At 45.0% G+C, this 27,006-nt stretch overlaps 1 protein-coding gene and 1 long non-coding RNA gene across 28 annotated transcripts in view; one reads left to right on the forward strand and one right to left on the reverse strand.

Annotated features, from left to right (window-relative positions):
• Nucleotides 1–26,614, forward strand: part of sema4d (sema domain, immunoglobulin domain (Ig), transmembrane domain (TM) and short cytoplasmic domain, (semaphorin) 4D) — an 88,537-nt gene extending 61,923 nt beyond the window's left edge. For 7 of the 27 annotated variants that reach the window (XM_052458520.1, XM_052458497.1, XM_052458524.1 and 4 more), the window contains 14 exons: nt 326–471; nt 563–625; nt 783–881; nt 1,382–1,475; nt 2,034–2,150; nt 9,175–9,326; nt 10,548–10,723; nt 14,251–14,407; nt 14,581–14,803; nt 15,076–15,191; nt 21,227–21,399; nt 21,565–21,611; nt 21,874–23,627; nt 23,782–25,887. In XM_052458520.1, the coding sequence (XP_052314480.1) occupies nt 326–471; nt 563–625; nt 783–881; nt 1,382–1,475; nt 2,034–2,150; nt 9,175–9,326; nt 10,548–10,723; nt 14,251–14,407; nt 14,581–14,803; nt 15,076–15,191; nt 21,227–21,399; nt 21,565–21,611; nt 21,874–22,898 (2,588 nt within the window). In that variant the 3' untranslated portion in view covers nt 22,899–23,627; nt 23,782–25,887. The other 20 variants (XM_052458516.1, XM_052458504.1, XM_052458509.1 and 17 more) reach the window with 20 other exon arrangements.
• LOC127906420 (uncharacterized) lies at nt 8,068–8,714 on the reverse strand. Its single transcript, XR_008061292.1, has 3 exons — nt 8,649–8,714; nt 8,463–8,573; nt 8,068–8,187 (listed from the first exon to the last, which is right to left on the reverse strand). It is a non-coding gene; the product is annotated as an uncharacterized LOC127906420 (long non-coding RNA).
• Nucleotides 26,615–27,006: the final 392 nt, after the last annotated feature.

Genomic DNA, 27,006 nt, shown 5'->3' on the forward strand with positions numbered 1-27,006 from the left:
CTGCCAGCTTACCCATCAATCACCACACTCACACAAAGCATTCTGAGGAGCCATTCGTGATAGGCACTCGCAGAGATGCACAAAGGAGACTGGTTTATATCTCCTGAACATATCTAGACTGGACTGGCCCATTATTATGTCTGAGAGGAACACTAGACTTATTCATCCTGCACTGTGGAAATTGTAGATGAGCAATAAGGAAATCATGAGTTGCTTTTTTTCAGTAACTTTGGGTAATTGCTTGACTTGACTTTTAACCTAGACTCAGTCATGGGTGTTGGCATTGGACAATGTTTTAAAATCTGTGTGTCTTGTTTATCAACAGAGCTCAAGTTGGTGGAGTTTTCTGAGCCCGGCATCTTTAACTATTCCACTCTGTTGTTGAGTGAGGATAAGGATGTGCTGTACGTGGGAGCGAGGGAGGCCATCTTTGAACTCCGCATGACCAATGTGTCAATCAAGAACAACAAGGTACGGGAAAAAGTTTGATCATTTCAAAAGGTCTCAACTTTACAGTTTGCCCTTTTTTAATAATTGTTCCATTTGAATGGTTCCCCTGTAGGTTCAATGGAAGGTCCCGGAAAACCACATGACGATGTGCATCGTAAAAGGAAAATCTAAAGAGGTACATCTGCTTATTCCATCAAACGCCTGACTTCAGATCTGTTGTAAAAGGAAGCCATGGTTCTGCTCTCCAGTATCTCCAGTATCTCCATTTAGTTTTTATTTGGGGTATCTCTGTCAGCCAGGTGTAAATGTGTCTTTGTGATGCGTTTTTACAGACAGACTGTCTAAACTACATCCGGGTGTTACAAGTGTTGGACGACAAGCGACTGTATGTCTGTGGGACACATGCCTTTCAGCCCGTCTGTCACTACCTAGTAAGTGGATTACGTTTGCGTGTTAGTCATTTAGTTGACACTCTCTCTTAGCCAGAGCGACTTACAGGAGCAATGCCTTGCTCAAGGGAACATCGACATATACAGTGGGGCAAAAAAGTATTTAGTCACAGCCACCAATTGTGCAAGTTATCCCACTTAAATTACAGGCCTCCTCTTTTTAAGTGGGAGAACTTGCGCAATTGGTGGCTTGACTAAATACTTTTTTGCCCCACTATATATATTTTGGCACCTGGTCAATTCAGGGATTTGAACTAGCGACCTTTCGTCCCAAAGCTCTTAACCGCTAGGCTACCTGCCACCTCTGGATCACTGGTGACAGCCGCCTCTTTATTTTACATTGTATTGTATTTTGAGGTAAAAATGAAAGGAATTTAATCGATTTTTAGTATCTTTTAATGTCCACACCATGTTGGAGTTCAACTTTTACTTCACAGTAAGTAGTAATCATTACTGTGTAATCATAATTGTGCTCTCATCAGTCCCTAAAGGATTTCAGTCTGGAGGGTCCAGCGGAGGACGGGAGAGGGAAATGTTCCTTTGACCCATCTCAGAGCTTCACAACGGTCATGGTTGGTAAGTAGGCCCAGATTACATCGGTGGTAGGCCCAGATTACATCGGTGGTAGGCCCAGATTACATCGGTGGTAGGCCCAGATTACATCGGTGGTAGGCCCAGATTACATCGGTGGTAGGCCCAGATTACATCGGTGGTAGGCCCAGATTACATCGGTGGTAGGCCCAGATTACATCGGTGGTAGGCCCAGATTACATCGGTGGTAGGCCCAGATTACATCGGTGGCAGGCCCAGATTACATCGGTGGTAGGCCCAGATTACATCGGTGGCAGGCCCAGATTACATCGGTGGCAGGCCCAGATTACATCGGTGGCAGGCCCAGATTACATCGGTGGCAGGCCCAGATTACATCGGTGGCAGGCCCAGATTACATCGGTGGCAGGCCCAGATTACATCAACTGCTTTTTTTGGTACACAGCCCTAAATAAATCATTATCCTGATTGTACTATTTTGAGGTATTTAGGCTTGAAAAACAACCGAACCTGGTTTTTAGAGAGAATTTAAATAAAACAAATCTTTATTATACATCTTATGTGTTCTGTTTCCTGTCTTTTTAGATGGAGAACTTTACTCTGGAACGTCATATAACTTCTTAGGAAGTGAGCCGATCATCTCCAGATATTCTCTTTCACAGAGTCTGTTGAGGACAGAGTATTCAACATCTTGGCTGAACGGTAAGATACCTGCTCCTCTCCAAATAAGGAATTGACCGTATCAGTGTTACTACACTTGAACCCTTTACACTCGTACCCGGGTATACGGGTTGAAAATGGCAGATTTGGACACTGATAAGCACCTAAATTGGATCGCAGTGGCTGTACAGTAACATGCAATAAATGAGGTCAGAGTTCAGGCTCTTCACAGCGCTGTATGGGGTTTTGACTGAAATCCATTCAGCACTGCACGCAACAAGAGGTTGCCCTCATTCAGTAACTTTTGCAAAAGTTTTGTTGTCTGAGTGAGGAGAAAAGCTGTAAATGAAAAGGACTCTGTATTTAGAAAGATGAGACATTGAGGATTATAATAAATACTGCTTTTACGTCATACAAGCAACTCAAAACACCTGTAAGTCCAAATGTGCACTTCACATTTCCATGTTAATATACAGTGTCCATGTTTATGATCACTGTTTGATATACAGTTAGAAGATGACATGGCGTCAGACCCTGGGTTGTTGTGAACAGAACCAGCCTATTTGTTTGTCTACTGTGAAGACCATTTACCATTGAACACGCACACCTGAATCGTGACTCGTTTCTATCCACGCCAAAATGACAATCGGACTCTCTGAATTGCCTCGTTGCCTAAAAGATAGTTACTTCATAACTTAGCTAGTCTCGTTGGCAATAGAACAAGCTTTCAAATGGTGCCCATCTGACCCAGATTTACATTTCTAATGGGTTGTTTTTGGATTGCGTTAAACAACAGTAATTGTGTGAAGGTGGGGACGCGGCGTTGTGTTCCAAACAACTACATGTGTGCTAGTGTCAGTTCCTCGACGGCATGGCTAGGAGAGCACAAACGTACAGTTGAAGACTCTCTTCTTTGAGTCTTAAAAGTGCATTGAAAGCACATTTTGGATAGGTGTGTGTGTGTGTGTGTGTGTGTGTGGCCACTTGGAGACACCAGTTAGTCCTCTCACTCAAAACCTTGTCATTTATTTGGTCTTATGTTGCACCTACCCAACATTTACATTTACATTTAAGTCATTTAGCAGACGCTCTTATCCAGAGCGACTTACAAATTGGTGCATTACCTTATGACATCCAGTGGAACAGCCACTTTACAATAGTGCATCTAAATCTTTTAGGGGGGGGAGTGAGAAGGATTACTTATCCTATCCTAGGTATTCCTTAAAGAGGTGGGGTTTCAGGTGTCTCCGGAAGGTGGTGATTGACTCCGCTGCCCTGGCGTCGTGAGGGAGTTTGTTCCACCATTGGGGGGCCAGAGCAGCGAACAGTTTTGACTGGGCTGAGCGGGAACTGTACTTCCTCAGTGGTAGGGAGGCGAGCAGGCCAGAGGTGGATGAACGCAGTGCCCTTGTTTGGGTGTAGGGCCTGATCAGAGCCTGGAGGTACTGAGGTGCCGTTCCCCTCACAGCTCCGTAGGCAAGCACCATGGTCTTGTAGCGGATGCGAGCTTCAACTGGAAGCCAGTGGAGAGAGCGGAGGAGCGGGGTGACGTGAGAGAACTTGGGAAGGTTGAACACCAGACGGGCTGCGGCGTTCTGGATGAGTTGTAGGGGTTTAATGGCACAGGCAGGGAGCCCAGCCAACAGCGAGTTGCAGTAATCCAGACGGGAGATGACAAGTGCCTGGATTAGGACCTGCGCCGCTTCCTGTGTGAGGCAGGGTCGTATTCTGCGGATGTTGTAGAGCATGAACCTACAGGAACGGGCCACCGCCTTGATGTTAGTTGAGAACGACAGGGTGTTGTCCAGGATCACGCCAAGGTTCTTAGCGCTCTGGGAGGAGGACACAATGGAGTTGTCAACCGTGATGGCGAGATCATGGAACGGGCAGTCCTTCCCGGGAGGAAGAGCAGCTCCGTCTTGCCGAGGTTCAGCTTGAGGTGGTGATCCGTCATCCACACTGATATGTCTGCCAGACATGCAGAGATGCGATTCGCCACCTGGTCATCAGAAGGGGGAAAGGAGAAGATTAATTGTGTGTCGTCTGCATAGCAATGATAGGAGAGACCATGTGAGGTTATGACAGAGCCAAGTGACTTGGTGTATAGCGAGAATAGGAGAGGGCCTAGAACAGAGCCCTGGGGGACACCAGTGGTGAGAGCGCGTGGTGAGGAGACAGATTCTCGCCACGCCACCTGGTAGGAGCGACCTGTCGGGTAGGACGCAATCCAAGCGTGGGCCGCGCCGGAGATGCCCAACTCGGAGAGGGTGGAGAGGAGGATCTGATGGTTCACAGTATCGAAGGCAGCCGATAGGTCTAGAAGGATGAGAGCAGAGGAGAGAGAGTTAGCTTTAGCAGTGCGGAGCGCCTCCGTGATGCAGAGAAGAGCAGTCTCAGTTGAATGACTAGTCTTGAAACCTGACTGATTTGGATCAAGAAGGTCATTCTGAGAGATAGCGGTAGAGCTGGCCAAGGACGGCACGTTCAAGAGTTTTGGAGAGAAAAGAAAGAAGGGATACTGGTCTGTAGTTGTTGACGTCGGAGGGATCGAGTGTAGGTTTTTTCAGAAGGGGTGCAACTCTCGCTCTCTTGAGGACGGAAGGGACGTAGCCAGCGGTCAGGGATGAGTTGATGAGCGAGGTGAGGTAAGGGAGGAGGTCTCCGGAAATAGTCTGGAGAAGAGAGGAGGGGATAGGGTCAAGCGGGCAGGTTGTTGGGCGGCCGGCCGTCACGAGACGCGAGATTTCATCTGGAGAGAGAGTGGAGAAAGAGGTCAGAGCACAGGGTAGGGCAGTGTGAGCAGAACCAGCGGTGTCGTTTGACTTAGCAAACGAGGATCGGATGTCGTCGACCTTCTTTTCAAAATGGTTGACGAAGTCATCTGCAGAGAGGGAGGAGGGGGGGGGGGAGGATTCAGGAGGGAGGAGAAGGTGGCAAAGAGCTTCCTAGGGTTAGAGGCAGATGCTTGGAATTTAGAGTGGTAGAAAGTGGCTTTAGCAGCAGAGACAGAGGAGGAAAATGTAGAGAGGAGGGAGTGAAAGGATGCCAGGTCCGCAGGGAGGCGAGTTTTCCTCCATTTCCGCTCGGCTGCCCGGAGCCCTGTTCTGTGAGCTCGCAATGAGTCGTCGAGCCACGGAGCGGGAGGGGAGGACCGAGCCGGCCTGGAGGATAGGGGACATAGAGAGTCAAAGGATGCAGAAAGGGAGGAGAGGAGGGTTGAGGAGGCAGAGTCAGGAGATAGGTTGGAGAAGGTTTGAGCAGAGGGAAGAGATGATAGGATGGAAGAGGAGAGAGTAGCGGGGGAGAGAGAGCGAAGGTTGGGACTGCGCGATACCATCCAGTAGGGGCAGTGTGGGAAGTGTTGGATGAGAGCGAGAGGGAAAAGGATACAAGGTAGTGGTCGGAGACTTGGAGGGAGTTGCAATGGGGTTAGTGGAAGAACAGCATCTAGTAAAGATGAGGTCGAGCGTATTGCCTGCCTTGTGAGTAGGGGGGAAGGTGAGAGGGTGAGGTCAAAAGAGGAGAGGAGTGGAAAGAAGGAGGCAGAGAGGAATGAGTCAAAGGTAGACGTGGGGAGGTTAAAGTCGCCCAGAACTGTGAGAGGTGAGCCGTCCTCAGGAAAGGAGCTTATCAAGGCATCAAGCTCATTGATGAACTCTCCGAGGAACCTGGAGGGCGATAAATGATAAGGATGTTAAGCTTGAAAGGGCTGGTAACTGTGACAGCATGGAATTCAAAGGAGGCGATAGACAGATGGGTAAGGGGAGAAAGAGAGAATGACCACTTGGGAGAGATGAGGATCCCGGTGCCACCACCCCGCTGACCAGAAGCTCTCGGGGTGTGCGAGAACACGTGGGCGGACGAGGAGAGAGCAGTAGGAGTAGCAGTGTTATCTGTGGTGATCCATGTTTCCGTCAGTGCCAAGAAGTCGAGGGACTGGAGGGAGGCATAGGCTGAGATGAACTCTGCCTTGTTGGCCGCAGATCGGCAGTTCCAGAGGCTACCGGAGACCTGGAACTCCACGTGGGTCGTGCGCGCTGGGACCACCAGATTAAGGGTGGCCGCGGCCACGCGGTGTGGAGCGTTTGTATGGTCTGTGCAGAGAGGAGAGAACAGGGATAGACAGACACATAGTTGACAGGCTACAGAAGAGGCTACGCTAATGCAAGGAGATTGGTACGGCAAGTGGACTACACGTCTCGAATGTTCAGAAAGTTAAGCTTACGTAGCAAGAATCTTGTTGACTAAAAAGATTAAAATGATACAGTACTGCTGAAGTAGGCTAGCTGGCAGTGGCTGCGTTGTTGACACTACACTAATCAAGTCGTTCCGTTGAGTGTAATAGTTTCTACAGTGCTACTATTCGGGGGCTAGCTAGCAGTGTTGATTACGTTACGTTGCGTTAAAAGAACGACAATAGCTGGCTAGCTGACCTAGAAAATCGCTCTAGACTACACAATTATCTTTGATACAAGGACGGCTATGTAGCTAGCTATGTAGCAAGCTACGATCAAGCAAATCAAACCGTTGTGCTGTAATGAAAATGTGATACTACCTGTGGAGCGAAGCGGAATGCGACCGGGTTGTTGTTAGCTGTTAGCTAGCTAGCAGTGTCTCCTACGTTAAGGACGACAAATAGCTGGCTAGCTAACCTCGGTAAATTAAGATAATCACTCTAAGACTACACACTCTAAACTACACAATTATCTTGGATACGAAGACAGCAAAGACAGCTATGTAGCTAGCTAACACTACACTAATCAAGTCGTTCATTTGAGTGTAAATAGTTTCTACGGTGCAGCTATACGATAGACGGTGGACGTTAGCTATGTGGCTAGCTGCAGTAGACTACGTTAGGACGACGAAATACGATAATTACGCAATTATCTTTGATACAAAGACGGCTATGTAGCTAGCTAAGAAGAAATTGCTAAGATTAGACAAATCAAACTGTTGTACTATAATGAAAAGTAATGAAAAGTAATACTACCTGTGGACCGAAGTGCGAATGCGACCGCTCGCTCCAACCCAACATTTTCCAGGAATATTCTTATCATGTTACTGAATGTATCCAGAGTATTTTCAGAGTCTGTTATCCACAAATGCAGCCGAAAGTACAGGAAATGTAAAATGCCCATAAAATCAACATCGTAATGTTGGGATTCAGTTTTGTCAGGTGAACTGTTGTCCTCAACTTTGGTCTAATAATTTTCCCATAATCTCCAAACGGTTCCCTTTTCAATTGCTACCATGGTTATGCATATTTATTCTGTAAGAGACATTTCTGTTTATCCCTGCCCATATAGGCCAATTCCCACGAGTGTAAAGGGTTTTAAGGAGCTTACATCAAAGATCCTCTAAAAAGTAACAGCTGATCAACCTTCAATTTTTCCTGAGTCACAATATACAGACAAATCTGGAGGCGAAAGAAACAAACAACTGTTTAGGCGAGGTGCTGGCTGAGGGCAGGAGAACACCTGTTTAGGAGAGGTGCTGGCTGAGGGCAGGAGAACACCTGTTTAGGAGAGGTGCTGGCTGAGGGCAGGAGAACACCTGTTTAGGAGAGGTGCTGGCTGAGGGCAGGAGAACACCTGTTTAGGAGAGGTGCTGGCTGAGGGCAGGAGAACACCTGTTTAGGAGAGGTGCTGGCTGAGGGCAGGAGAACACCTGTTTAGGAGAGGTGCTGGCTGAGGGCAGGAGAACACCTGTTTAGGAGAGGTGCTGCCTAGGGGAGTAGAACACCTGTTTTGGAGAGGTGCTGGCTAGGGGAGTAGAACACCTGTTTTGGAGAGGTGCTGGCTGAGGGCAGGAGAACACCTGTTTAGGAGAGGTGCTGGCTGAGGGCAGGAGAACACCTGTTTAGGAGAGGTGCTGGCTGAGGGCAGGAGAACACCTGTTTAGGAGAGGTGCTGGCTGAGGGCAGGAGAACACCTGTTTAGGAGAGGTGCTGGCGAGGGGAGGAGAACACCTGTTTAGGAGAGGTGCTGGCTAGGGGAGTAGAACACCTGTTTAGGAGAGGTGCTGGCTAGCGGAGTAGAACACCTGTTTAGGAGAGGTGCTGGCTAGCGGAGTAGAACACCTGTTTAGGACCCCCTTCTCACCCCCCTTAAAATGATTTAGATGCACTATTGTAAATGATGCACCCCCTTCTCACCCCCTTAAAATTATTTAGATGCACTATTGTAAAGTGGCTGTTCCACTGGATGTCATAAGGTGAATGCACCAATTTGTAAGTCGCTCTGGATAAGACCGTCTACTAAATGACTTAAATGTAATGTAAATGTAAATGTAGGTGCTGGCTAGCAGAGTAGAACACCTGTTTAGGAGAGGTGCTGGCTGAGGGGAGTAGAACACCTGTTTAGGAGAGGTGCTGGCTAGCAGAGTAGAACACCTGTTTAGGAGAGGTGCTGGCTAGGGGAGTAGAACACCTGTTTAGGAGAGGTGCTGGCTAGGGGAGTAGAACACCTGTTTAGTAGAGGTGCTGGCTAGCAGAGTAGAACACCTGTTTAGGAGAGGTGCTGGCTGAGGGGAGTAGAACACCTGTTTAGGAGAGGTGCTGGCTAGCAGAGTAGAACACCTGTTTAGGAGAGGTGCTGGCTAGCAGAGTAGAACACCTGTTTAGGAGAGGTGCTGGCTGAGGGGAGTAGAACACCTGTTTAGGAGAGGGGTGCTGGCTAGGGGAGTAGAACACCTGTTTAGGAGAGGTGCTGGCTAGCAGAGTAGAACACCTGTTTAGGAGAGGTGCTGGCTAGGGAGTAGAACACCTGTTTAGTAGAGGTGCTGGCTAGCGGAGTAGAACACCTGTTTAGGAGAGGTGCTGGCTGAGGGGAGTAGAACACCTGTTTAGGAGAGGTGCTGGCTGAGGGGAGTAGAACACCTGTTTAGGAGAGGTGCTGGCTAGCGGAGTAGAACACCTGTTTAGGAGAGGTGCTGGCTAGGGGAGTAGAACACCTGTTGAGGAGAGGTGCTGGCTAGTGGAGTAGAACACCTGTGTGGTTCTCTTTTTCAATATGCAGAGAAACCATTTATTTACCACTAACCATGAATATCTCTCTCGACCCCATAGAACCCAGTTTTGTTTTTGCTGATGTCATCAGAGAGGGGAAGAACAGTGCAGATGGCGAGGACGATAAGATCTACTACTTCTTCACTGAGGTGTCTGTGGAGTATGAGTTCTTTGGCAAGCTGCTCATCCCCAGGATAGCACGCGTCTGTAAGGTCAGGACACGTCAGCGGAACGGCTAACCATCTGCCACTGGCACTACCATGCCATTCTCTGCCTCATCGTGCTCCCTCTCGCTTCCCTCCCTCTCGCTTCCCTCCCTCTCGCTTCCCTCCCTCTCGCTTCCCTCCCTCTCGCCCTTTTCCCACCCTCCCCTCGCTTTCCCTCCCACCCTCTCGCTTTCCCTCCCCTCTCGCCCTTTCCCTCCCTCTCGCTTTCCCTCCCTCCCTCCCCTCGCTTCCCTTTCCCTCAGCTACCCCTTATCGCCCTTTCCCCTCAGCTCGCCCCCCCTCTCAGCTCTCGCCTTTCCCCCTCTCAGCTCTCGCCCTTTCCCTCCCCTCTCAGCTTTCCTCCCTTTCTCCCCCCCCTCTCAGCCCTTTCCCTCCCCTCGCTTTCTCCCCCCCCTCTCAGCTTTCCCTACCGCTCTCCCCTCTCAGCTCTCGCTCTCCCCCTCTCAGCTCTCGCTCCCCCCCCTCAGCCTCGCTACCCCTCCCCTACCCCTCTCGCCCTTTCCCTCCCCCCTTTCCCTCCCCTTATCGCCCTTTCCCTCCCCTTATCGCCCTTTCCCTCCCCTTATCGCCCTTTCCCTCCCCCCCCTTTCCCTACCCCTTTCCCTCCCCTTATCGCCCTTTCCCTACCCCTTTCCCTCCCCTTATCGCCCTTTCCCTACCCCTTTCCCTCCCCTTATCGCCCTTTCCCTACCCCTTTCCCTCCCCTTATCGCCCTTTCCCTCCCCCTTTCCCTCCCCTTATCGCCCTTTCCCTCCCCCTTTCGCCCTTTCCCTCCCCTTATCGCCCTTTCCCTACCCCTTTCCCTCCCCTTATCGCCCTTTCCCTACCCCTTTCCCTCCCCTTATCGCCCTTTCCCTCCCCCTTACCCCTTTCCCTCCCCTTATCGCCCTTTCCCTACCCCTTTCCCTCCCCTTATCGCCCTTTCCCTACCCCTTTCCCTACCCCCTCTTATCGCCCTTTCCCTCTCGCCCTTTCCCTCTCGCCCTTTCCCTCTCGCCCTTTCCCTCTCGCCCTTTCCCCTCGCCCTTTCCCCTCGCCCTTTCCCTCTTTCCCACCACAGTACAGTTTGTTCACTGAGTCCGGTTTCAACTGCCTGTGGGTTCAATTCCTGCAGGGATCAATTATACATCAATTATATTTGGATGAATGTGTCTAAGTGTCATATGTTGTTATTATTATATATAAATGTGCCTCATCTCTGTGCAGGGTGATCTGGGGGGCCAACGGACGCTACAGAAGAAATGGACCAGTTTCCTGAAGGCCAAGCTGGTGTGTTCCATGCCAGAGCTCAACTTCGTGTTCAACGTGGTTAATGACGTGTTCATACTGAAGACTGCTGACTGGAGAGAGACTGTCATCTACGGAGTGTTCACATCCCAGTGGTGAGTTGGGATTCTCAGTCAGGAAACTGTAATAACTCAAACTCCGTTTTATTAACATGTTACATTTCCTTCAGAAAGTATTCACCTCTAGACTTCTTCTACATTTTGGTGATGCAGTTTTTGAATCCATTTTGAATTCAAGGCTATCTCAATCAACTACACACAACACTCTATAATGACGAAATGAAAATGATTTATTGATAATGAAATGCTGAAACATGTCATTTGCATAAATATTCAAACCCATAAGTCGTAGAAGCTAAGAGCTTTCCTTACCTGGATTGTGCAACATTTGCTCATTTTTTAATTTTTATTATTCAAGCTCTGTCAAATTGGTTGTTGATCATTGCTAGACAGCCATGTTCAGGTCTTGCCATAGATTTTCCAGATTTAAGTCAAAACTGTAACTAGGCCACTCAGGAACATTCACTGTCTTCTTGGTAAGCAACTCCAGTGTAGATTTGGCCTTGTGTTTTAGGTTATTGTTTACATTTACATTTAAGTCATTTAGCAGACGCTCTTATCCAGAGCGACTTACAAATTGGTGCATTCACCTTATGACATCCAGTAGAACAGTCACTTTACAATAGTGCATCTAAATCTTAAAGGGGGGTGAGAAGGATTACTTATCCTATCCTAGGTATTCCTTAAAGAGGTGGGGTTTCAGGTGTCTCCGGAAGGTGGTGATTGACTCCGCTGTCCTGGCGTCGTTATTGCCCTGCTGAAAGGTGAATTCATCTCCCAGTGTCTGTTGGAAAGCAGACTGAACCAGGTTTTCCTCTAGGATTTTGCCAGTGCTTAGCTCTATTCAGTCTATTTTTATCCTGAAAAACTCCCCAGTCTTTAACAATTACAAGCTTACCCCTAACATGATACAGCCACCACTATGCTTGAAGCTATGGAGAGTGGTACTCCGTAATGTATTGGATTTGCCCCAAACACAACACTTTATAGTCAAGACAAAAAGTGAATTGCTTTGCCACGTTCTTTTGCAGTATTACTTTAGTGCCTTGTTGTAAAACAGGATTTATGTTTTGGGAATATTTTTTTATTCTGTACAGGCTTCCTTTTCGCTCTGTCAATTAGTTACAACGTTTAACGTCTGTGATGGGAGAAAACGGGATGGATCAACAACAGTGTAGTTCCTCAACAAAACTAACCTGTTTAAAAGTCATGATTGGAATCATGGTGACATTTCCTGGGTGGTTTCATTCCTCTCCGGCAACAGTTAGGAACGGCTGTCCCTAAAAAAATATATATAATAATCTTGGTAGACCAAGAGGAGTAGTCAGTTCTTTCGAACAATCGATTGATCTAAATGTATTAACCTGTATTTTTCCATATATAGACACACATCCTATGTTTGAATCAAATCAACTATATGCACTGAGCTTGTCTGATGCTCTAAGTTGTTTGATTAAATCATTAAGATGCATAAATGACTAGAGGGAGTCCTACCGCAAATTTGATTTGTGCCTGGCCACTTGCTGCACTGTGGTAAAAAACATGACAGCGAGTGACTGTGTGATGAGCAACCGTTTCTCTCTCCTCCCTGCTGCAGCGACCACCACAGAACATCAACAGTGTTTATCATGCTGTCTGTGTTGCTGAAGCTGTAACATAATTACAGACATTTCTGACTGAGAAGTTTTGTTACAGAAATCCCTAATTTGTTGAGGAAAAACATTTCCTATTCCCTCAACCCCTTTGCTCTCTCTACGTGACACGTATGCATCTCATGTACGTTAACGACAGGGCCTGACCTATAGCACATCATAATCACATCAATAAATTGGTTTTAACCAACTCTGAACACCATAACAGCAAAATGGATGCAGACGACGTGACAAACTGGAGATGGGGGAATGTGTACTGGTTTCTCAGGAAGTAAAGGGGAAGTCAGATGTGTGGAATAAATGTGACTAGTTGTTAAATACTGGAGATGAAGATAAGGAACAAGCTTTGTCTGCGTATTATGTTTCCAAACAGATGCTGTTAGATTACAATAAACCTTTTCTGACTGTTTGGAACCGTTTAAACAACACTAAATAAATGAAAAGCGTACCAGAGAGTGTTGTGATGTTTAAAACAAAATTGAGAAGCCTTTATCACAGCAAAGACTAAACAGTCGCATGCATTCGTCTAAATGGAACGGTTTATTTATTTTTCACGCTAATTATTGAAGTCGCTTAGTTATTTTATTTTAACATTAAAATGCTTGATTGCAACATGGCAGCGTAGCCTAGTGGTTAGAGCGTTTAACCCACTGTTCCCAGGCCGTCATTGAAAATAAGAATGTGTTCTTGCCTGGTTAAATAAAGATAAAATAAAATAAAATGGTCTAGGAAAAAGGCGCCAATTCAACAGCGCGCTGTTTCAGAACCGCCCGACAGCAACCGCGAACAAATGCAGGAAAGAGAGCGCATTAGTTATAAAATAATAATATTTGTGTTCGTGTTGCACCATTGTTCTTTATCATGTACAGTTTCAGTAACACGTGTCTTAAAGGGGTGGACTGTACCATCCCCATAGCCTCCACAATGGACTAGTCCATTGTTCTTTATCATGTACAGTTTCAGTGACACGTGTCTTAAAGGGGTGGACTGTACCATCCCCATAGCCTCCACAATGGACTAGTCCATTGTTCTTTATCATGTACAGTTTCAGTGACACGTGTCTTAAAGGGGTGGACTGTACCATCCCCATAGCCTCCACAATGGACTAGTCCACTCATAGGCGGAAATCAGACAGTTGTCTTGTACACTGTGAATCATTTTTTTGACTACTGCTCGACTAAAGAAATCTCGATCGACCAAACAATCGACCAGTCGACTAAATTCAGTCAGCCCTTGGAAGGACACCTCTCTCTGTAGTAACTGGGTGTATTGATACACCAAAGTGTAATTAATAACTTCACCATGCTCAAAGGGATATTCAATGTCTGCCTTTTAATTGTTTTTGACCCATCTGCCAATAGGTGCCCTTCTTTGAGGCATTGGAAAACATCCCTGATCGTTGTGGTAGAATCTGTGTTTGAAATTCACTGCTCGACTGAGGGACCTTACAGATAATTGTATATGTGGGGTACATAGATGAAGTAGTCATTCAAAAATCCTGTTAAACACTATCGCACACACACGTTGCATGGACAAAGGGGTTTAACACCTTATACTTACTGACTAAAGGAATTTCAATGTTCATTTTAATTTTTTTTTTTACATTCCACTAACATTATGGGGTATTGTATGTAGGCCAGTGACAACATACTATTATTTTAAATCCTTTTTAAATTCAGGCAGTAACACAACAAAATGTGGAAAAAGTCAAGGGGTGTGAATACTTTCTGAAGGCTGTCATTTTACCACGGTGTTACTAGTGAATAGGTATAGGAGCGACCACATCTCACCATGGCAGTGGGAGCGACCACATCTCACCATGGCAGTGGGAGCGACCACATCTCACCATGGCAGTGGTAACACCCACTTGTGGAAAGGTGTTCTGTGACATTGTCTTTGTCTCTTGTCCAGGGGAAACGTAGGCCTGTCTGCAGTGTGTGCCTACGACATGATGTCAGTAGAAAATGTGTTCTCCAAGGGGAAATACATGCAGAAAGCCACAGTGGAACAGTCTCACACCAAGTGGGTGAGGTACAACGGGATCACCCCCACCCCTCGCCCGGGAGCTGTAAGTGTTGCTTGCTGAAATCACCTTCTAAACATGTCTACATCTTTTTTTTAAATGTTTTTGTAGTTGTGTTTAATCATACGTTTCCCCTTGGATTGAATTGTCATATTTGGACTGGGTTAGAGTGTTGTATCCTTCATAGCATCATCCCTCTCACTCCTATCCATCTGTAGTGCATCAACAACCACCACCGTCTCCAGAACATCAGCAGCTCTCTCCACCTGCCGGACAAGACCCTGCAGTTTGTTAAGGACCATCCCTTACTGGAAGACCCTGTCCTTCCCATCGGCAACGGGCCCAAACTCATCACCAAGGACGTCAGCTACACCCAGATTGCTGTGGAGAGGGTGCAGGCGCTGGACAACAACGTATATGACGTCATATTTACTGGGACCGGTAGGCGCCAACGGTTCTCAGGGGAGCTGGCAGAGGTTCAGAGGACAGTGTTGTGTGGGAGTTTGGGTCAACTCCATTTTAATTTGGTTAATTAAAATGTTCCTCGTTGGGTCAACTCCTTTTTAATTTGGTTAATTAAAATGTTCCTCGTTGTTGTGAAAGGTGTTTGTATTTGGTGGGATTATGATCAACTCTCAGCTCCTGATTAAGACAAAAGGGACGTCTTTCGGTCCTTGATTATGGCGTTGACATTTCCCCCTCTAACCCTTTAGATAAAGGACTTCTGCATAAATCCGTGGTGTATGACGGGCTGGTCCATACAGTGGAAGAGATCCAGCTTCTCCACAAATCTGAGCCTATCAAGACCTTGCTTCTGTCATCACAAGGGGTAAGTCGAAGAGAAATATGGAAGGAGACTCTCAGATCTGTGTCTCACGGAAAGTGAGTTCTCCTCTCCTGTGATAACACTAAAACGGAGGAAGATATCAAACGTCAGTCGCCAGTTCGCATCATGTACAATGGAGCGAAAATAAATAAGTCTCTTTCAAGTTCCTTTTCAAAGTTTTTCTTGTTCAGCCATTTCCAATAAAACTAACGTTATTGAATACCCAAAGACAAGCTAAGCTTTATTTCTCAATTTGAGAAGTCTACCTACCCACTAACTTTGGCTCTCGTTTTGGATTCCATGTCCGTGTAAAACTGTTCAACTCGAGAGTAGAAAAAGAGAAGTTACCGACCAGAGACGACAAGTCTGCGCCGATGTTAAAACCACAACTTCTCTGTGAATGAATAATCAGCATTGTTTGTTCTCTACGGGTCGGACTTACATGGCATTTAAGCATTTTTACAGACACTGTAAAAAAAAAAAGTGTTCACTTTGAAGGTGTATGTTAATCTTTAGTGTGTGTGTGTGTGTGTGTGTGTAACGTCTTGGAATTTGAGGTCACTGTAATTGGCGCGTATCAGACTCAAAAGAAACACGTGGCTTTTCTCTGCAACTTCACTACCTTCGCTATTATCAGTAGCATTCAATTCTTATTATTCAAGTTATTACCTATAAATATTAGTCTAGTATACAAATGAAGACTTGTAAAGATTGGAGAGGAATTCTGAAAGAATACAGATTTAAACTATTCACACCAAGTCTGTTTGTTTTTGCCCCCACTTTTCCTAACAATTCACATAACTTCCCCAACGCTGCTTTAAAAAAAAATATATATATATATATTTAACCTTTTTATTTAACTAAGGAAGTCAGTTAAGAACAAATTATTATTTACAATGATAAGGCATAAGGCCTCCTGCGCAGACGGGGGGCCTGAGATTTTAAATGTTTTATAAATACAATATAAATATAGGGCAAAACACACATCACAACAAGAGACACTACACTACATAAAGAGAGACCTAAGACAACAACATAGCAACACAACATGACAACGACATGGTAGCAATACAACATGGTAGCAAGCACAACATAACAGCATGGTAGCAGCACAGCATGGTAGCAGAACAACATGGTAGCGGAACAGCGTAACAACATGGTAGCGGAACAGCGTAACAACATGGTAGCAGCACAGCATAACAACATGGTAGCAGCACAGCATAACAACATGGTAGCAGCACAGCATAACAACATGGTAGCAGCACAGCATAACAACATGGTAGCAGAACAACATAACAACATGGTAGCAGAACAACATAACAACATGGTAGCAGAACAACATAACAACATGGTAGCAGAACAACATAGCAGCACAGCATAACAACATGGTAGCAGCACAGCATAACAACATGGTAGCAGCACAGCATAACAACATGGTAGCAGCACAGCATAACAACATGGTAGCAGCACAGCATAACAACATGGTAGCAGCACAGCATAACAACATGGTAGCAGCACAGCATAACAACATGGTAGCAGAACAACATAACAACATGGTAGCAGAACAACATAACAACATGGTAGCAGAACAACATAACAACATGGTAGCAGAACAACATAGCAGCACAGCATAACAACATGGTAGCAGCACAGCATAACAACATGGTAGCAGCACAACATAACAACATGGTAGCAGCACAGCATAACAACATGGTAGCAGCACAGCATAACAACATGGTAGCAGCACAGCATAACAACATGGTAGCAGCACAGCATAACAACATGGGCATAACAACATGGTAGCAGAACAACATAACAACATGGTAGCAGAACAACATAACAACATGGTAGCAGAACAACATGGTAGCAGAACAACATGGTAGCAGAACAACATGGTAGCAGAACAACATAACAACATGGTAGCAGCACAGCATAACAACATGGTAGCGGTACAAACATTATTGGGCACAGACAACAGCACAAAGGGCAAGAAGGTAGAGAACAATAAATCACACAAAGCAGCCACAACTGTCAGTAAGAGTGTCCATGATTGAGTCTTTGAATGCTGCTGCGGTCATTCTCTGTGACAATGTGTTGTTCAAAGTGTCTGGAGAGGACGCAGTGATGAGAGAAATCCTTTACTGCTGGAGAAACATTATGCTGCTGACAATATTAGGATATAGACTATGCATTCTGTAGGATGAATCATGAAAGGAGCTTGGGTACGTTTTCATTCAGTTGCAACCCGAGGAAACGCAAAAATGTCACCGGTCATCATTCCTTGCACATATGCTGACATTAAAAATCTTGCCTTCGCTTCAAATCCTTTCTGTAGGACAAAGAAAATCTACATTATAGGATGATGCTAAATCAATGTTGCCTGTCCTATAAATTAACGATGAGCATTATAATGGGGATATATAGAGACATCTGTGATAGGCTACATGAAGATAAAATTGACAACCAATAGACAATAGAAAACCGTCCAATGACCAGCCGCTGATACACATTTGAAGCCAAGGTTGGTTATGTGTTTTGATTCGATTAAAAAAATAAAATAAAAATATCTCTTGTTGGTTAAGGGCTTGTAAGTAAGAATTTCACTGTACAGTTGTATGTGACAAATACATATTTGGTTATGTTGACACTTTTCATTTGAGCTTTAACTAAATCTGTGCCAGCACTCATTGAGGGTCAACTCTGGCAAATGTTGTTGTCTCTGTCTTAGGTTGCCAATAGCAACGGTGGTATTGTAGATTGACTTTAGCTGTCCTATTATTTTTATATATATATATATATGTATCTCCTTCTCCACTGGCATATCGCTTTTCCCTTTCTCTCTAGCTTTTGAATGAGTAGCCTGAAAAATATGACCAACTATTTCAAAGATTTTACTGAGTTACAGTTCATATAAGGAAATCAGTCAATTGAAATAAATTAATTAGGCCCTAATCTATGGATTTCACATGACTGGGAATATAGATATGTATTTCTTAGTCACAGGTACTTTTTTTTAAATGGGTAGGGTCATGGATCAGAAAACCAATCAGTATCTGGTGAGACCACCATTTGCCTCATGCAGCGTGACACATCTCCTTCACATAGAGTTGATCAGGCTGTTGATTGTGGCCTGTGGAATGTTGTTCCACTCCTCTTCAATGGCTGTGGTTCCACTCCTCTTCAATGGCTGAATGGAATGCTGGTGGTCCTGTAGCTCAGTTGGTAGAGCATGGCGCTAACGCCAGGGTAATGGCTGTGACTGAATGTTGTCCTAAATGGCATATATATATACTCCTCTTCAATGGCTGTGGAATGTTGTCCCACTCCTCTTCAATGGCTGTGGAATGTTGTCCCACTACTCTTCAATGGCTGTGGAATGTTGTCCCACTCCTCTTCAATGGCTGTGGAATGTTGTCCCACTCCTCTTCAATGGCTGTGGAATGTTGTCCCACTCCTCTTCAATGGCTGTGGAATGTTGTCCCACTCCTCTTCTATGGCTGTGGAATGTTGTCCCACTCCTCTTCAATGGCTGTGGAATGTTGTCCTTCAATGGCTGTGGAATGTTGTTCCCTCTTCAATGGCTGTGGAATGTTGTCCCACTCCTCTTCAATGGCTGTGGAATGTTGTCCCTCTCTTCAATGGCTGTCAATGGCTGTGCGAAATCGCTGGATATTAGCGGGAACTGGAACACTCTGTCGATCCAGAGCATCCCAAACATTTGTATTTTCTTTATTTATATTTTTATTTAACTAGGCAAGTCGGTTAAGAACAAATTCTTATTTTCAATGACAGCCTAGGAAAAGTGGGTTAACTGCCTGTTCAGAGGCAGAACGACAGATTTGTACTTTGTCAGCTTGGGGGTTTGAACTTGCAACCTTCTGGTTACTAGTCCAACGCTCTAATCACTAGGCTACCCTGCCGCCCCATGCTCAATGGGGGACATGTCTGGTGAATATGCTGGCCATGGAAGAACTGTGACATCTCCAGCTTCCAGGAATTGTGTACAAATCCTTGTTCATTATCATGCTGAAGCATGAGGTGATGGCAGCAGATGAATGGCACGACAACGGGCCTCAGGATCTTGTCACGGTATATCTGTGCATTCAAATTGCCATCGTGTTCATTGTCCTTAGCTTATGCCTGCCCATACCATAACCCTACCGCCACCATGGGGCACTCTGTTCACAACGTTGATGTCAGCAAACTGCTCACCCACACGACACCATACACGTGGTCTGAAGTTGTGAGGCCGGTTGGCCGTACTGCCAAATTCTCTAAAACGACGTTAGAGTTGGCTTAGGGTAGAGAAATGAACATTCAGTTCTCTGGCAACTGCTCTGTTGGACATTCTACATTTTAGACTGACCTTTTATTGTCCCCAGCACAAGGTGCACCTGTGTAATGATCATGCTGTTGAATCAGCTTGTTGATATGCCACACCTGTCAGGTGAATGGATTATCTTGGTGAAGGAGAAATGCTTGCTAACAGGGATGTGCACAAAATTTGAGAGAAATAAGATTTTTTTGTGTGTATGGAACATTTCTGGGGTATTTATTTCAGCTCATGATACATGGGACCAACACTTTACAGTTTCTATTTTTGTTCAGTGTATAGAGTTTAAAACTAATAGGCCTAGGTCTATTCAAGGGAGAGAAGCATCGATCGATCCTCTTGCTTGCTAAATGGCTATAAAATAGGCGACAGTACAACGTTGGCAATGAACTGGCATAGGGGTTTGAATGGCGAGAGTGACATGTAGCCTAGCTCTGGTGTGATGTGTTTACATTGGATAAATTGATACCTTGCTGCACTGATGCATTGCAAATTTTTTAAAAAAACAGACAAATTAATTCACACAAGGTGAATTGTGCAGCCTGTCAGTGGCAGTGTCCCAGATAACAATTCAATTGGTCAACAACTTATTATCGAATGAAGAAAATTTGTTATGAAAAAATAATAAAGTTTGTGGCAGGACGATATTTTGCAACTGGTGTGAACAAATGTGCTCATATAGATTTATTTTTTCTTACTAATTATTTGATTTGAAAATAACAGACTTGGTGAGAAAGGGCCTTTACTGAAATGTGTCATTTAAAACCATGACTGGAGCGTTTGATTTGTATTAGAGAGTGAGTCCAGACAGGCTACATTAGGAAACTTTATGAATGGACATAAGCCTATAGAGAGAATCAGCGAACAGACACACACAGACACACACACACGCAGACACACACAGACACACACGTAAAAGCACCCATCAATCAAAGAAACCAGCGTATGTCAGACTCAAGCAAATATACATTTTTTTTTCATGAAAACGTTTTTTTAAATCTAGGCCTACTTTAAGCTTTCTGAAAGTAGTATATAAAATAATGAATTGACAAGGAAATGATGAAGGTGAGAGAGACCGCTATGCAATAGTATGAAGTTGAAATTTAACAATATTAAAATGGAAACCAATAAACGCAACATGTTCATAGCTTATTTATCAGCGTTGATTAGTCTATAAATGAAAGATTCCCTGTCGAATTATTACATGCCAGGTTGAGATGATCGACACATTGGCGCATTATAGGCCTCAGAGCCAGAACAACTATGTTGACTGCTGTTGAATAATTAACGAATAGTCACGCTATTATTATTTTTTTATTTTATTTTATTTTTTTATTATTTTTTTATTTATTTACTAGCAAGCAATGAAAACGTGCCTTGTATAAAAGGAAGTACACGTATATAAATATACTGAAGTGCCATAGCCTATAGGCCAGCGCTTAGACAGCCCCACTCAACTAGCGGATTAGCTGCTGGACCGTAAAACAACAATTGGAAAGAAGATCTCGACGGACTAAGTTATAATCATTAGTAAACACTCCCGCTATTAGGTGAAGTTTATCACCATGAAAATGCAGTTAATTATTAAATAAGTACCCCAAAATGAATGTAGGCCTATTTTAAATGTATTTGATAGTTATGCTGTTTTACATGGTATTCAGCTACCATCACAGACCTTTGTGTGTGTGTGTGGCTGTGTTGACAGACGAGGTCCCTGTACGCTGGCTCGGACTCGGGCGTGGTGCAGTCTCCTACTGCGTTCTGTGACAAGTACCCATCCTGTTCAGACTGTATCTTGACCCGGGACCCTTACTGTGCCTGGGACCCAGACTCTTCCACCTGTGTCAACATCTTCCACACCCAGGGCCTCACACACCGGTAACACTCCTTTTATAATGGCATTAGGATTATCAGCACAATGCAAAACCTATGTGTTTTTACTGCCTCGGTGTAACCCAGTCCATCCTGTTTCTCCAACTACAAGCCTGAAAGTGTCGACCCTGATGTATGTCTACCTAATGTCAGTTCTGTTTTGTTTTTCAGGAACTTGATCCAGAGCCTTAACGGTGATGCAGACAAGTGTCCCTCAGGTCTGTAACCTCTGCATTTTAACGTGACCCAAGTCTCTCTGCATACTGACCAGCTATTGGCAGAGAGACGGGCTGCAGTGCTAGAAGTAAACAAATACACTCATTTAGGAAAGTCTTTTATATCGCTTTAGTTCGAGTTTAATTGCTATATAAGCATCTTACTTAACAGAGTTTTCACATTAAACACAGCAAGGAAGTTCAGGACAGATCTATTAACACCAGCCATCTCTTCAGAGAGTAAACCCCTCTCCTCTCCTCACAGTGCCAGGGCTCTCCGTGGAGAACTACCAGCGGGTGACAGTTAAACCAGGGAGCTCGGCTGAGCTGCCATGCCTGGTTCAGTCCAACCTGGCCGTGGTGGTCTGGAAGCAGAACAGCAGCACCATGACCGAGGCCTCCAAGTTCCACCTGATGGGTGAGACTGGTCTGCTCATTTACAGCGTGGCCCCAGAGGACCACGGCCTGTACGAGTGCTGGTCACTGGAGTGGGCCCCTGTTGCAGGGAAGAACTTCAGCCGCCTCCTGGCTGGGTATGTCCTAGACCTGGATGTCCCCAGGAGGCCTTCACCACGAGGCCACCCCCCTCAGACCGCCAGCACCCTCAGCTCCGCTCACCCCCACCACCAGTCCACCGCTGCCACTGAAGGTAATAACGGTAACACCGTGAGACCCCTCCCACTAACTTCAGCCCCTCCCAGCTCCACCGCCCTCACCTCACCACCACCCACTCACAGCGCCTCGTCATCACTAACCACGCCCCCCAGCAGCAGCAACACCGCCAGGCTCCAGCCCAAGCTCCTTCCCCCCAGCTCCAGCGCCCTCCCGCTCCCAGAGACCCGGGACCCTGCGACAGAGTACCTCCAACACGACAACAGCAGTACTTTCCTCTTCCTCTTCCTCCTGTTCTTCCTCCTCTTCCTGGCTGCCCTGGTCTACAACTGTTACATGCAGTACCTACCGGGCCGTGTTCGTCTTCGTGCGGCTCTGCTGGGAAGCCAGAAGAAGCCCCAACCTGAGTATTTAGCCTGCGAGGCCGGCCTAATGGAGCCCGTCACAGTAGACAAGCTGGACGTAAAGGATCAGATCCGCCTGACTCAGAACGGGGTACAGCTCCGAGCCCTGAGGGACACCGGCTATGAGACCGAGCCAGAGTGTAGCAACGGCAAGGTCCCCTCTCGCAGCTACGGGGGAGAAGACAGTCCTTCTAAAGAGAAGCCCTTTGACGTGGACTGTGACTCTCAGCCTATTGAATATGCAGACGCAGATCAAGAAGCATCACCGTACTAAAAGATGCACATCTCAGCTTCTCTTTTTACTAGTGCAAGAAATATTAAGGCTTGTTATTTATAGGGGTCTTCTCCCTCGCTGGCTCTCTCCACATAGTGGGCCTATACATACAAACCTGTGTGTTGTACATAAGCTCAGTGCCCACCTCTCTTTCAAAAGGACAGACTGAGGCAGATTACTTCAGTTATTAGGAGGTCAAGTCACACATCCCGCTTGCCTTCAGAGATTCTCTTACTCACTCTGGCTACCCCAAGACCAATCAAATGTAGGGCCTACTAACTAAATATTAAAATCATAGCCTAATCTCTGTGCAAACCTGTAACCATCTCGCTCTGCATTTTTCCAGCAAGAAACGCTGATTTTTATTCCAAATTGGAAACATTATTTACCAAATTGGTAAGTTAACTTGTTTTCCAAATTGGAGCCTTTTTTAGTTATTTTTTTGTACAATGCTGGGAGCTTCTTCTAAGGCTGTTAAAACATAACATGGGAACTTCTTCTTCTAAGGTTGTTAAAACATAACATGGGAGCTTCTTCTTCTAAGGTTGTTAAAACATAACTTGGGAACTTCTTCTTCTAAGGTTGTTAAAACATAACTTGGGAACTTCTTCTTCTAAGGCTGTTAAAACATAACATGGGAACTTCTTCTTCTAAGGCTGTTAAAACATAACATGGGAACTTCTTCTTCTAAGGTTGTTAAAACATAACTTGGGAACTTCTTCTTCTAAGGTTGTTAAAACATAACATAACTAAGGCTGTTAAAACATAACTTGGGAACTTCTTCTTCTAAGGTTGTTAAAACATAACTTGAACTTCTTTAAGGCTGTTAAAACATAACATGGGAAGGCTGTTAAAACATAACTTGGGAACTTCTTCTTCTAAGGTTGTTAAAACATAACTTGGGAACTTCTTCTTCTAAGGTTGTTAAAACATAACTTGGGAACTTCTTCTTCTAAGGTTGTTAAAACATAACTTGGGAACTTCTTCTAAGGTTGTTAAAACATAACTTGTTTGTTGTATTTTTCTGAATATTCAGTGAATAAGGCTATTTGACGTAGGTCAGCTGCTTTCCATCTCAACTTATAGGACGATCTCCTCTAGAACCATCTTCTCTAGAACCTCTAGGATGATCTCCTCTAGAACCTATAGTACCATCTCCTCTAGAACGATCTCTAGAACCTATAGTACCATCTCCTCTAGGATCTCCTCTCGGACAATCTCCTCTAGAACCTCTAGGACGATCTGTAAATTCTCAGGGACGGTTTGTTAGTTCGCTCTATGCCTTGTTCTCTGGTGGTGGTTAGAAAAAGCTATGTCGATAAACAGACAACCACTGGTGGCCAGTGACTGACTGACGGAAAAGATGTGGTATGACTGATATGAGATCTATAGATATTTATACAACGGGTGGGTCTAATCCTGGACGCTGATTGATTAAAACTGCATTCCAACCGGGGTCTATTCCACAAGTTACCACCGGCTAAAGCTATAACGTTGAATTGCCTATTTACTCTGTTCAATCCACTATTTCATCAGCCCAGCCACTATAAAGAGCATCTCGACATAATCTACCATTTCTTTAAGACTAGCAATTGGTTTTCAGTAGTCTGTCTCTGACATTTGCAGCACTGTTTCAGTATTGAAATTCGATCTTCAGCTGTCCCATAGGAATGAATGTGTCGGGATGAGACAGGCAGGCAGCTTTTCTCAGCCAGTCAAAATCATGAATCGGCGTCATTTTTATGGATTGTATACAAAGAAATGTAAATAGAAAACAAAACTAAATGAAGTGCAGCTAATTTGCAGTCTTTCCAACATCAGTTTGAAGTGATTGTGTAAGCTGTGTTGTTGACTAGGCTCCTCTGTGTCCTGACGAGAGCACATTTCTATGCCAGGTGAAATCGTGCCTCATTAGCTCATTTTTATGGATGTATCCGGATGTATACAAATAAATGTCACTAGAAAACGGCTTAAGCAAATGCAGCTACTTTGTTGTTATTCTGGCTGCACTCTTTGACGTGACTAAGTTAGCCAGCCAGCTAGCAAGCTGGGTCGCGTCTCTGGCAACCGAACCAATGGAACAAACGACCAGCCGGCTTGGATAGCAACCCTAGATTTGTGTCGGGACTATATTTTGTGGAAGGATGAAATGGTATGAATAAATTCATCAAAATAATGTTTTTAATTAAAATATGTCAATCGTTATTTGAATGTGTTGGTAACCCGTTGTATAAAAGTGATAATGCCCTCAAGCCGGGGTTCGGAGGATATATTGGCAGTTTTCGACTTCGTCTCGGGCCTAACAACACCCGTGCCAATATATCCTCCGAACACCAGTTTGAGGGCATTATCACTTAAATCTAGTCTCATTCCTTTACATGTTTGACAAGGACGATTTTAAAGATTAAGCCTATGAGGCATCATCAGCTGTTTTTATGAAAGGAGGACTTGGTTTTGGTAATCATCCCGTTTTATGAAAAGAGGACTTGGTTTTGGAAAAAATCCCGTTTTATGAAAAGAGGACTTGGTTTTGGTAATCATCAGCTGTTATGAAAAGAGGACTTGGTTTTGGTAAAAATCCCGTTTTATGAAAAGAGGACTTGGTTTTGGTAATCACCTGTCATGAAAAGAGGACTTGGTTTTGGTAATCACCTGTCATGAAAGGAGGACGTGGTTTTGGTAATCACCTGTCATGAAAGGAGGACGTAGTTTTGGTAATCCTGTTTTAATACGGCGACAGAAGAAAGCAAAATGCTGAAATGAGTGAACGTGACTCACTAGATGACGACGACGGGAAATGCTGGACACTCAAACCACTGCTGTCTGAAGAGCACAGACTTCTCCAGAGCTACACGGCTCTATTCTAACTCTGTCTCTCGTCATCTCCTGTGAATCCACAATTCCAATGGTACGAAGACACGTGAACTATGGGGTCATAGTTACTAGACATGAGCTTCCTCCATATTAACCTGTGTTGGTTAGTTTTCCCACTGGTCATGTCAGTATGTACAGTTTGAGTCCAGATTAAGCTTCTCTAATGTTGAAGCTTTGTAAAATGAAAAGGTGAAATATTATAAAGCATTTCTGTTTTCTTTGTCCTTAGAACATTGGCACTGGAAGTAATCAATGTTTTTTTTTTATTGAATGAAGCTTTAAGTTTTACTTTTAAAGATTATTATTTAGTAATAACTGTCCGACTTGTATGTTCTCATTTTATTTTAGTGTAGTAACGTTGTTTTTGAATTTCTATGGATGTATTGGTTCACAAAGCCTCTTTAATAGTTAGACCTATAGCCTCCCCTCCTGTGTCTGTCTGTTTCACACATTTCTCTTACTGCCTGGCTGTTGTCCTTAGAGAACTCTCCTTTCTCTCCTTCGGCTCTCCCCACCTCCTCCCTCTCTCCCTCACCTCTCCCCACCTCCTCCCTCTCTCCCTCACAGCCGTCTCCTCTGCTGTTCCTCCTCTCTCTCCTGTTGACACTTCCTCATCCCTGTCCACCTCGGGAAGTAGTCCCTCTCTCCCTCCTTCCTCCACCTCCTCTGAGGGGTTAGGGGTGTGCCTGCTGCCCCCATCCCTTCAAGACCAGGCTTGGGGGGTTCAGGCTCAGGAGGCCTTCCTGCTCTTCTGTCTGGCCTTGGGTGAGTGGTGCCTGTTGTGACCTAAGTGTTTTCTCTCTCTCTCTCTCACTCCACACCTTGCATGTGGCCTTCTCCTTCAGATACACATCAACCAACCCCTACATACCTACCTTTCTACCCTAACCTGGGATGTGTTCACATCCTCAAAACAAGTGTGTTCCTTGAGCCATGCTATTCTGACCCCTTTTAAATGTTATAGGTGACGGTACAATAATGTGATGAAAAGTTAGATGTTTTTGTGTTACGGTACAGTAGATCAGCTCACTGAAATATGTATTTGATTGAGCAAGTTGTCTCAAAGATTTTAGTTCCTTTTTTATTTTATATATAAACTTGCACCATTTTGTATATTTGTGTTATTGGGAAATCTGAGACAGATATTTAATTTGAAATGAGGCGAGAGAGGTCTTTATAAGAACAAAAGACTGTTTTTGGTACTTTTTAAGCTCTGTGTCAATTACTGAGTTTC

Source organism: Oncorhynchus keta, chromosome 12 (genome assembly GCF_023373465.1).
Source record: "Oncorhynchus keta strain PuntledgeMale-10-30-2019 chromosome 12, Oket_V2, whole genome shotgun sequence".
NCBI classification, from domain to species: domain Eukaryota; kingdom Metazoa; phylum Chordata; class Actinopteri; order Salmoniformes; family Salmonidae; genus Oncorhynchus; species Oncorhynchus keta.